Below are 12434 nucleotides of genomic sequence, written 5' to 3'. Positions count from 1 at the left end.
GTGCAATAATTGATTATTCAACCAAAAGTAGATGAGGGTGAAATACAAAATGGGAAATTCATAACAAGTTGAGCTGAGGCTGAGCATAATAAATTGTTAAATCATAAATGTTAATCGTAGTACACTAGTACTAGTGGCTGGCTGAGAGTGCGAATATCCATTTCAAGTGGATATATATATTCCTTGTTGAAAGCTCAGTGGGGTAAGAATAAAGGTGATACAACTTTGACCTTTGTGTTGTGACTACCATTTTTGACCATCCAATTTAGCCTATGCCGATTGATACCCAAGCCAAAGAATGTGACCATCTTTCTTCTTTCCCTTTTAATAAAATTAATTATTAAAAAAAAATCCAAGAATTTTTTTGTTTGAAGAGAGTTTCAAAAAGAAAAAAAAAAAACCAAAATACCAATGGGTTTTTAACATAGACAGAGATTGAACCTTAAATCTCTTATTCAACCATTAGAAAATTTACCAATTGAGTTAATTAGAGCCAAAAAAAAAAAAAACCAATAATGAGTGAGGTCATCACAGGGCACACTGCACACACAAAATTAGTCATGTTATATTAATATGAGTAGTTTTGACATAAAAAAGAAGAAGGTGAAACACACTTACTCTCTTGAATTTTAAGATTCTTGTACTTAGATTCTTAATTAACAATTAAATAACTAAACTTTATGCAAATGGTCATTTCCCCCAAACTATCGAATAATCATATACTATATATAATAGCAGAAACTTTTACCAGGTGCTGACACGTAAGCAAAAATGACCCCTTAAAACGCTGACACGTATACATTTTTTCCTTAAAAAAAAACCGTACGGTGCGTTTGGAAGACACACTTTCATCAAACGTTATCTATAAAAACACCAAGCCGCCTGTTAAAAAAAAAAAAAAAAAACTCAAACCCTAAAACATTCCAACTTCCATTTCTCCTCTTTCGGATACTCTCTCCTTTCGCTTCCTTTTGGTTTTCTTGACACCGATGCTTACGATACAAAGGTCTAGGGGGAAAAAAACAAACTTTGCGATTCAGAGATGAGGCAGGAGACAGACGTTGAGAGAACTACCACCGGTAAGTTTTTCTTTTTTTCATTCTTTCTTAAATCTGGTAATAATAATAATTAAAACTACCCATGGAAGATAAAATTATAAGAATAAATTATATATTGAAAACTACTCAAATAAAAATATTTAAACTTAACTAAAATTAAGGAAGATCAATCACAAATTCACAATATGAAATCAATTTATCACTCATAAATTAAGATTTTTATGACTCAATTGGTATTTTTTGGCGTTTCCAAAGAAATGTTTAGTGTTCAAATCTTCATTAATTCATTGTAACAATCAAATAATAGTAGTATAATAATAATAAAAATAATAAAAAAGGGCTACCCTTGGAAGATAAGGGCATGGCAATAACACTAAAAAATTTTGAACTGTGGACTGACTTCTTCCTTTAAATTGGGGGGCAAAGATTTAAAAATTTAGGCCTTGAATTTTGCACACCCACTTAAGCCCATAAACCTCACTTCCTGACCCGACCCGTAAATGTTGCCTACACCAAACATGACCCACCCGTGACCCGTTCTAACCAAACATACCAACCCAACGAGAAAATAAATTAAAAAAACAAAATCTTAGCTCAGAGTCTTAGACCAACAAATTCTATAATTAAAAAAAAAAAAAATTAGTCTTAAGGCAAACCACAACTTCAATCTCGTCAACTAAAATCCAACCGTACAAAACTCCCCAAAACTCAATCCTAGCCGTCCATATTACCACCGTGTAGACAGCGGTTATTACAACCTCTCTAACCATAATCCAACCCACTCCATCCTAATCCAACGGTTCAACTTCTCTCTCTCTCTCTCTCTCTCTCTTACACACAGAAAACACAAAAACAGAGAGCCAGAGAGAAAAAGCAAAGAAAACACAAAGCGAAAGAGATTGAGTTTTTTTTTTTTTTTTCACAAATCAAATCCCGAACCATTCTCAGCTATTGTCTGATGTTCATCGAAGATTTCATACGACGTCGTTTTTTTCTTCTTTCGGACAAAAAGGGCGGTTTGGGTTTTAAAACGGTGGCGTTTTGTTTGTTTTTTATTTTAGGGTTCTGAAACAAAAGGATTTGCGTGTGGATTATTATTATTTTTTATTATATAATTTATGGGACTAGGAAACGATGACGTTTCGGTGGTCGACGATGAAGGTGGTACTGATAGTAGTGTTGGTGGAAATGGAAGCAAAAAATGTTTCGGTGGCTCCGTCTCGTGCTCGATTTGCCTCGAGGTTGTGGCCGATAATGGCGACAGATCTTGGGCCAAGCTTCAATGTGGGCATCAATTCCATCTCGGTGAGTCACGAATTTTTTATACAGTTTTTTTTTTTCGATAATTTCGATTTCGATTTCGATTTCGATTTCGAATTTTTGTTGATTGTTTTTTTCTGTGAGATCTGGCTGTGATTTGGGGTTTGGGAAAGAATTGAACTTGAATTTGTGCCTTTTGAGCTGAGATCAGTTGGGGGTGTTTAGCTTTTTTGGGTGTTTTTTGATTGAGCTAAAATTGGGGTATGTAAGTGGGATTAGTAGGAAGCTATTGGTTGAGTAATATAAGTAGTGGTTAGATCTTTAATTTGAGAAGTATGTGGTTAATTTTGATCTATTCTAGTTTCATTTGTGGGATTAGGGTTTTTTATTTTTTTTTATTTTTTACTATTTGGTATGGAGAGGGATCATTTTTTTCTAGTGAAGATTTAGGTGCCAATGAGTTGTAGTTGATTTTTGAAACTTTGATCTATTCTAGTTTTATTGTGGGATTCGGATTTTCTCTATTTGTTATGGAGAGGGTTCATTTTTGTAGTGAAGATTTAGGTCCCAATGACTAAGGTGGAAGGTGAGGTTGTGTATTGCATACTAATTGGCTCGTTGGGCATGTGTGTAAGCTACCCATGAAAAAAACCATTAGCAGCTTTAGATTTATGAGAGCGTAAATTTTCAATATGAAATGGACCTTCTCAATGAAAAAAGTTTATTTCTTCAACTCATTACATGGTGATTGATAAAACCATTCTTGCTGTCCGTTATTCGCATGATCTATTTAATGAGCTATGTGAATTGTTTAATAATCCATGTGGATGGTTTTATGAGTTGCTATGTAATGGGTTGGAAGGGATTCCTCCAAACAAAACTGTGTCCCATGTAGTGATTAGATCTTTAATTGGTGAAGTGCGTAGTTGATTTTCAAGAATTTATTCTAGTTCTATTGAAGGATTAGGATTTTCTCCATTTGTAATGAGAAGGGATCATTTTATAGTGGAGATTTAATTTTCCATGAATTTAAAGGTATATAGAGAGTGTTGTTATTCAAAATCAGGTGGTATTCTTATTTGGTGGAAATGAGATTTTATATGACATCACACCATGTACAAATTTAGATGACAATAGTTGTAGCTCAAATGGTACCTCCTCCCCTTGTAAGAGTAAGGTGGAAGGTGAGGTTGTGGGTTGAAAAACTGTGTCTTACCTATAAAAAAGCGTATACACATTTAGATCCATGAAGTGGTGGATGGGTAATCATTTTGTAATGGATTTTGCATTGTTTAAAATTTGAAGTTTTTGTTTAGGTAATGTTATGTATGTAGTGGTTAGATCTTTAATTGGGGAAAAAATAAAATAAGAAGAAGAAGATGGGTGGATTACTGTTTTGGGGAGAAAAGAACCAAGAAATAAAGAAAACAAAAAATAAAAAAGGAAAAAAGAAGAAGAAGAATAATTAGGGGGTTGTGGGGTTCAGGACATGTTACAGCCACACAATAAAGAGAGAAGAAGTGGGGTGTTGGTTCTTACAAGAGAAGAAAGGGATGGGTGTTATTGGGTTCCAGGTTGCACATTAAAATATTGAGAGAGAGAGAGAGAGAAGAAGATGTAAAATATTTATTAAAAAAAATTAAAAATAAAAAAGAGTTACAAAGGAAGTAGATAGAGGAGAGGGGAGAGGAGAGAGAGAAATAGGCGTGGTAAAGGCAAAAAGAAGAGATTTGTCTTTATTGCTTGGTGAAAACATGAGAGCTGTGTTGGACTGTGGAATGATTGCAGTCCCAAATTGGTCTTATAGAATTTGTAAAGTTGGATGGATTGGGTTTAAGTGTATACTGTACAGCAACATAACATAAGACTGAATTCTATATATTCAATGGTTTATAACTTTATATCAATAATGTTAAGATCTTATGGCTACAGTTTAGTTTAGTGTTTTTTTTTTTTTTTTTTGAAAAAAAAAAAAAAAAAAAAAAGCGCGTTGAGCTAGTGCTTTAGAGGCAAAACCGCTGGAGCCTTGACACTTCGCACTTTAAATGTGCCTTTACCAACACTGTGTAAGAGAGAGGTGGAAGGTGAGGTTTTTTGGTTCAAGACCCATCAAGCAACTGTGTTTAACTTACTTATCAAAAAAAAAAAAACATGTACGCCTAGATATATGAGAATTTAAATTTTCATTGATTTGGACCTTCTCCATCTCAAGGAAAATGGAGTATTCTGATTCCTCGTTTTAGGTGGTAGATGGGTTGTCATTTGGTAGTGGATTTTTTTTTAACTTTTTTTCTTCCTTTTTTTTTTTTTTTTTTTTTTTTTTGTGGTAACTTTTTGGTTTCTATTAAATTATTGGTTTTTGAGGATCAGGAGAAGAAGATAGAAGATAAGTTTTTGTGCTTTAAGTTAAGACCATATGAGGATTCTGATTCCTTGTTTTACGTGGTAGATAGGTTGTCCTTTTGTAGTGGATTTTTCATTTTAACTTTTTTTCTTCCCTTTTTTTTTTTTTTTTTTTTTTTTTTTTTGGTGGGGTAACTTTTGGGTTTCTATTAAATTATTGGTTTTTGAGGATCAGGAAAAGAAGATAGATAGAAGATAAGTAATTTTGTGGTTTAAGTTAAGACCATATGAGGGTGTTGTTGGTTTTGTAATTATTAGTATGATTTGACTTTTTTTATAAGTAGTTATGATTTGACATTGGAAATTGACTATTGTGACATGGTGGGTATGTTGCAAATGATTTGGTGTTGGAGGTTAGAAGCTCTCTATGTGTTAGAAGTTTGCAAAAATATTATTCTTATGCTAAGTGCTAAGACAAAAATACCACCCCCCCCCCCCCCACAAAAAAAAAAAAAAAAAGTATATATATACATACATTAATATTATAAGGGCGATCCATCAAAGCTCTCCAATTTTGAAGAATTTACATGCACTTGGAAAAAGTTCTTTGTCGAAATTTTAAATAAACTACAAAAATATTGTACAAAGCCAGCTACCTTGTTTTCAAAACAAGGTTATGATTTTCAAATTTTATGTAATCAACAACACTCTGAATATTACTTACTTCTGGAGCAGGGGTATGCTATTCCTCTGTTTTCTTCCTGGAAGGGTAGCCTCAGTTACTTATTAAAGAGAAGAAAAGAAAAAGGAAGGGTAGCCTCAGTTTATCTATACGATGGAGTATATAAATCTTATATTGTCAATCTTTTTTTTTTTTTTTTTACATTGGGATGGTAATAATGTGGGCTCCTGTTCTTACGATAGTTGTTGCAATGTGTTGTTGCATCTATTCACCATTACATGCGGAATACTTAGAATCAATTTCAGCATACTAACTCGTATATTTATTTATTAAATTTTTTTAAAAATTTTATGTGTGGTGCACTGGCACATCTTGTGCAGTGCACCTTGCTTGGTTTAAATGTCTGATGGCTCTTCTTAAACCATGCTAACTGGTCATTTAGAACATGGAGTATTTTCTTTATTGGTGCATTTCTCCATCTAGAAAATGCTTGCAACTTCCAATTTCTCTTCTTTATAGTATAAATTAATTGATGCACACTTATTTTGCATTTTCATTCTTGATGCTCTTCTCAATCTAGCACTTGCTTTCAATTTCCAAATCCCTCCTTTATATTATAAATTAATCAAACACACTTCTTTGAAGGATCTCAATATAGTGATACTTTAATTACATATTGATATTACTTGTGTTTTGTTTTGTTTGATAATTGCCTTTTGTTGACTGTAAATTTCTAATAAGCGGTAAGTATTGCTTGTATGTTTCCCTTTTCTTATGCTAATGACTATTTTGTGATGATTCTTTTTCAGATTGCATCGGTTCAGCATTTAATATAAAAGGTGCAATGCAGTGCCCTAATTGTCGGAAGGTTGAGAAAGGACAATGGCTTTATGCTAATGGCTGTCGTACTTTTCCGGAATTAAATATGGATGACTGGCCTACCCATGATGAAGATCTTTATGAGCTTGGCTACTCAGAAATGGTAAAGAGAACAAATTTCCATTACACATCATCCTGCAGCATATAATTCTGATCCTTTTTTTAATACTAATGTTTTTGTTATCACCATTTCTTATATAAACGATTATGCCTCTATCTGCAGTTCACTTATGCATGTCCATTGTGTGTCATTTACTTTTCAATTCTTTTTAGCACCCATTGTATGTGGAAATTTTTTATTCTAAAAATTAACTAACAATATTGGAACTTCGAAGAGGTAAAACTTAGGTACAATAACTTAGATACAGTATAAGGTACAGTATATTAGGTTCTCCAATTAAATTCAAACACACGAATGTATTGAATTTAATTGTCCTTAAAAAACAAAACATTGTTTGTGTTTCATTGATCAATATAACCATGTATTTAAATTTAATTGGTGAACATAATGTAGTGCACCTAAAGAATTGTACCTAAGTTTTGCCGTATTAGAAGAGTGCAAAAAAGGGTGCGCCACATTGTTTGTGAAGGTTTTTAGAAGAAAAGGAACTAATATCCTTAGGGCAAGCCTAACTAGAATTTCCTTGTCAAAACTTTAGCATGAGAGGAAGTGAGCCTTTTCACAATGAAGCAGCAGATGTTCAATCTTTTCATTTGTTTCAAACACAATGAGGAACATGAAAAGAACTAGTCGTGCTAGTCATTGTATTAGCTTTCTATGGGTCACATTTCAAACTAATGGTTTAATGTTAGTTGGGACATTTAACTAGTATATCGAAGATCGAATCACTACAACAACCACAAAGCCTTAGTCTCAAATTTTTTGGGGTTGACTATGAATCCTCAATAGATTTGTTGGTGTTGGCCACATGTATTATTTCCTTTGTTGTATCTTATTCGAAGTCATAGTCTCTATTACTTTATTAACTGTCATGTCCTTTTTAACTACTTCTAGTAATGTTATTTTGGTCTTCCTCTACCTTTTTCCATTTCCTCAACTTGAATCAACTCTCTTTCTTATTAGTGCATTAATCGCTCTCCTCTAAATGTAACCCCTTGAAGAATTGAAGACAAAAAGAACTTAATTGTTTAAAGATCAGAAATTTTTGAAGAAAGAACAAGTTGTTTCTTGGGTGACTATTTTTTTTTTGATTTATATAATCTTATTACTTATCCAAAAAAAAAAAGATGTTTCTTTTGACTGATCCTTTTGTTCAAATTTTTGGCATCCCAATTTTTAAAGTGAGCTTTATGAATGCTGATGATACTGGATGCTGATTTAAGCTTCCAGGAGAATTGACAAATCCTTCATATCCCAATTTCTAAAATGCTGATGCATGGTCCTTTACATGTCTTGATGGAGGATGCAACTGAGCAGTCAAGTAAATGAGCCTTTCTCTCATCTTCAAACAGGACTCATGATTCATGAAAGTCAGTTTAGTGTCCTTTATACAGTCTTCGTAATTCTTAGGCTAATTCATGCATAATTCTTCTTCTGTGAAGTTGGACACTTAGAAAATGTTTTCCATTAGCTGGTTCAAAAGCTGTTTAGAATCTGCAATGTCCTCCAAGTGCTTGTTATTTATTCCAATATATATATATTCCTGAGGAGTTAGTTGAAAGTATTCAAGAGACTGCTAATTATGCAACCATGGCCAGATTGGAAATTAAAATCAACATCTTAGATAATGGTGTTTGATGGATTATATTTTAAAGCATGCTAGCTGTTGATGTCTTTTAGATAACTTTGGATATATTTCAACATGCGACTTTTTCTTGATTTCATTGTTAGCACCATGACATTTTCGACTGGTCATTAATGAAGTAAAGCTCTTCTGTATGGGATAATAGATGTAGAGCTAGATGTATCAGAAGTATTGTTTCATTTATTATGCTATCCAATTTTGTTTCATTTGGTTTTCTAAACGCTTTTTGCAGTCGTTCGGGATTCACTGGTGTCCATTTGGTAGCTTAACGCGTCTTCCTTCATCATTTGAGTAAGCATGATCCCATAATTAGAGCTTTAATATGAGTTGTTTTGTTCTTCAATATATATGCTGAAATTTTTATTGTCTCCACCTGCTCCCATTAGAATGTCTGCTTGTTTCGCATGAATATGACTGCTTTTACAATTGAAAACTCCTCAGAGAAAGATAAAGGTGCAAAGCATATGAGGAAATAGTTTCACAATCTGGTGGAGTACCAATAAAAAAAAAATTAAAAANAATCCTCAATAGATTTGTTGGTGTTGGCCACATGTATTATTTCCTTTGTTGTATCTTATTCGAAGTCATAGTCTCTATTACTTTATTAACTGTCATGTCCTTTTTAACTACTTCTAGTAATGTTATTTTGGTCTTCCTCTACCTTTTTCCATTTCCTCAACTTGAATCAACTCTCTTTCTTATTAGTGCATTAATCGCTCTCCTCTAAATGTAACCCCTTGAAGAATTGAAGACAAAAAGAACTTAATTGTTTAAAGATCAGAAATTTTTGAAGAAAGAACAAGTTGTTTCTTGGGTGACTATTTTTTTTTTGATTTATATAATCTTATTACTTATCCAAAAAAAAAAAGATGTTTCTTTTGACTGATCCTTTTGTTCAGGGAGGAATAGCCTCTCATCATATTTTAGCATGGACAGAACCATCTCAAGGAAGTTTCCTTTCTTTTCATCAATAGGAGCCACCCCTCTTTTTAACTAGATTTCCTCATTTTAGTCCTATCTTTCCTTGTAGACAGTGATTAGATTTGGAAGAAAAACATGAAAATTTAGCACGATAGAATTACCACAATGGAGATAGAGACAATTCTTTCATTGGTCAAGGAGGAAGACACAAAATATAATTATCAAGAAGGTGAAGAGATGAAGCAAAATGCAGTCTTAAATCCTTAAGGTGCATCGGAAGTTAGGAGGGAAATAAAATCATTAGCAGAAAGCTGTAGTTTGTAAATTTGGAAATCAGTTGTGCTTAAATTTAATACAGATTCTATACTTTATATCTCCGCTGAAATGGTAGCAATGAAGATTTGATTTTTTTTTTTTTTCCTTTTTAATATATAATTCTAGCTTGCATTTTTTAGATGTTAATTTTGTATTCTTTTTATTTTCTCTTTTCCTTGTGGGTGTTCCTATGCAGAGGAGAGTGATTAATGTACCAATAACGAAAAAGTTTGTTGATTCAAGTCAAAGAAACAGAAAATGGTAGAGGAAGACCTAAATAACATTAGTATAAGTGGTTGAAAATTACATGTAAATTAAGGAGGTAACAGAGAGTATGCTTTTAGATAGGATAGATTAGCAAAAAAGAAATACATATAGCCATCTTGATCTATTTGTTAAGGATTCATAGCTGAACTAAAACTTTTGGCTACAGTTTGGTTGTTCTTGTTGTGGGTGTCCTGTGTCTTCTGCCCGTGTACCATGGCTGCACCCTTTATGCTCTTTAAATTGAATTACAACTATCTATCTTTATTTATTATAACAAGTGTAATAATTTTATTCAAGAGAGGAGATGGTTCGAAATTGACTACTAAATAATTACAAATCTCATGCTCATAATATCTTAAAAATCTAAAAAAGATGAGAGCATGCTACCCAAAACAGTCATCCACTCGTAGGGACTGCAACATCAACTGCTTAATTACATGATTAGACTGTTAATACCATAAAAAGTTCTAATATTTCTCTCCAAGTCAGCCACACCACAGATGAAAACCTTAAATTTCTATAGAGATGGAATTTTCCTCAGTGGCGGCGCCACCTTATGGCCAAGGTGGTCCTAGGACCACCCTGACGTGAAAAAAAAAAAAATATATATATATATATAATAATTTAAAATTTATATATTTATTTACCTTTAAAAAAAATTTGGGACCACCTGAATTTTTTTATGTCAATAAAATTGAATTTTGGTCAATATATTGGGGTCTTTCAAGCAAAAAGGAAAAACTAAAAAAAAAAAAAAAAAACTAAAATCTGAAAAAAAATTATAATAAAACTACTACAGGCTAGGCAATGGTTTGATTCTTTCAAATAAGCACACTGCCCAATACAACACAATTTTCAACCTTTATTTTTTTTATTACAGTATTATTTTTCCTCACCAGACATATATTACTTACTTCTCATTTCTAATTATTTTTTCTTGTTTATTCTTAACCACAAACGTATTCTGTCTCCTCGATTTTTACACTTCATACTTTTAAATTTTATCATATCTTTATTTACACTTTTACATCTACGTTTTGCCTTCATCCTTGTTCGTAACTTTTGTATCCTCTATCAGTACCAGTGCAGCAATGCCTCTTCTCAAGTTTTGAGTCTCAAATTTCTCAATATGATTTTTTTTTTGGCTGTACAGGTACCTTTGTTCATTTCTTTTCTTTTCATTTTTTTTTTTTTTTTTCCTTTTGAGGTTTTTGTGGTTTACAGAATGCATATTTGTTTTGGTTTTAAGAACAATTTTTTTTTTTTTTTTTTTTAAGCACAAACTTCATGCTGGCCGACTCTTGAATTTCGGCCAATATTTACCAAAACACCCCGAAATAGACCGGAATGACCGCAATTTTTTCCGAAGTGGAATAGGGTGGGTTACTGTTTCGGTTTGTTTACCAGCACAGTATTTTTCGGCCGTTATGGCCGGAATAGAATGGAATTAATAACATAGAAATGCTGAAATTTTTATTGTCTCCACCTGCTCCCATTAGAATGTCTGCTTGTTTCGCATGAATATGACTGCTTTTACAATTGAAAACTCCTCAGAGAAAGATAAAGGTGCAAAGCATATGAGGAAATAGTTTCACAATCTGGTGGAGTACCAATAAAAAAAAAATTAAAAAAATCTGGTGTAAGGATAAAGGACGAGGAAGAGGTGCAATCACTATCAATACATTATGATAAAAGGGAGTTTGTCTATCAGCAAATATTCCTAAACTGTCCCTTTTGCCTATGTTTTGATAGTGTTTTCACCTCTTCCTCTTTGTTTAGAAAATTTTTAAATGTAAAGTTTATTTATTGATTATTTATCAAGAAATAAAAAGTTTTGAAATTGTTTAAATGTAAAGTCTTGAGCTGAAGAATTGCTACATTTTTTACTTATCAAGAACAGCTGTTTGTTGTGTGCTTTCTTATAGATTCTGTTGAATTAGTTTTTTTTTCCCTGACTTGGTTTCTCTTCTTGTATTTGGTGGCATTTCTTCTTTTCTTATTGTTAATTCTCCTCTTCTTGTTTTCAATTTGTTTTTTTACCATTTGTTTCAGGGAAGGGGAATTTTCGTCAAGTGCATGTAAGATTTTGCTCCCCTTCTTTGCCACAGTTATGTTTAACATTTATGTCTAGAAGAGCATTTTGACTGAATGATGATGTCATCATATAGATCATGATCTACTGGGGCAACATGCTATCTTTGCCGAACAGACAGCTGTATCATCTACTCATCCGTGCCCATATATTGCTTACTTTGGACCAATCCATCCCTCATCCTCAAATTCCAATGGTAATGTTTCAGAGGCTTCTAGCATAAATAATCACTGGGGCCCACCTAGTGAGATGCCAACTTCCTATGCTTTTCCTGCCATGGATCCTCATTATCACAGTTGGGAGCACCATTCCTCTCCCTTCCCTACATCCAGCAGCCGTATTGCTGTGCCTGATCAGCCTTCTGTTCTGCCTGGCACTCAAAGGTCGGCAAGGACCAGCTCTGATATACCAAGATCAGGATCTTTTATGCATCCATCATTCCTTGTTGGTCATAGGTATGCATCAATCAATTTGGCAAATGCTGTTGATAGCATACCTTCTTCAGTAATTACCTTTTACGTGTCGTAGTGTCAACTTATCAAATGTCACTTATCCAAAAAAAAAAATATATATATATATATATATTAAATGTGGCATGTTTGTTACAGCTCATTTACTTTGGTAAGTGAATTAAATATATAGTTGGTCCAATATACCATGGGGCTTCTCAAGAGTCTAAGATTGTGGGTCACTCAAGTTGATATGAAATTGGCAAGACTACTGCCCAAATCCTATTGTTTCCACCTAGCATGTGATCTTATTTTATATCTCAAAAGGCAAAGAACTAGAGGAAGCCAAAGTCCATCACACCACCATGTGGCCGGCAAAAACTCGTTTTGGGGGCCACTCCA

The 12434-nt window shown here is 33.1% G+C and overlaps 1 protein-coding gene across 1 annotated transcript; it reads left to right on the top strand.

Moving 5' to 3' along the window:
* The first annotated feature begins 1795 nt into the window (after nucleotides 1–1795).
* On the top strand, nucleotides 1796–12303 carry LOC111995169 (E3 ubiquitin-protein ligase RFI2). Its single transcript, XM_065764066.1, has 5 exons — nucleotides 1796–2363; nucleotides 6153–6325; nucleotides 8221–8279; nucleotides 11544–11569; nucleotides 11660–12303. Exons 1-5 carry the CDS (start codon nucleotides 2177–2179, stop codon nucleotides 12109–12111), a joined length of 897 nt encoding a protein of 298 aa, XP_065620138.1. The 5' UTR covers nucleotides 1796–2176; the 3' UTR covers nucleotides 12112–12303.
* Nucleotides 12304–12434: the final 131 nt, after the last annotated feature.

This window comes from Quercus suber, unplaced genomic scaffold, assembly GCF_002906115.3.
Source record: "Quercus suber isolate HL8 unplaced genomic scaffold, Cork oak 2.0 scaffold_539, whole genome shotgun sequence".
NCBI classification, from domain to species: Eukaryota; Viridiplantae; Streptophyta; class Magnoliopsida; order Fagales; family Fagaceae; genus Quercus; species Quercus suber.
This window is presented reverse-complemented; position numbering and strand designations above follow the sequence as displayed.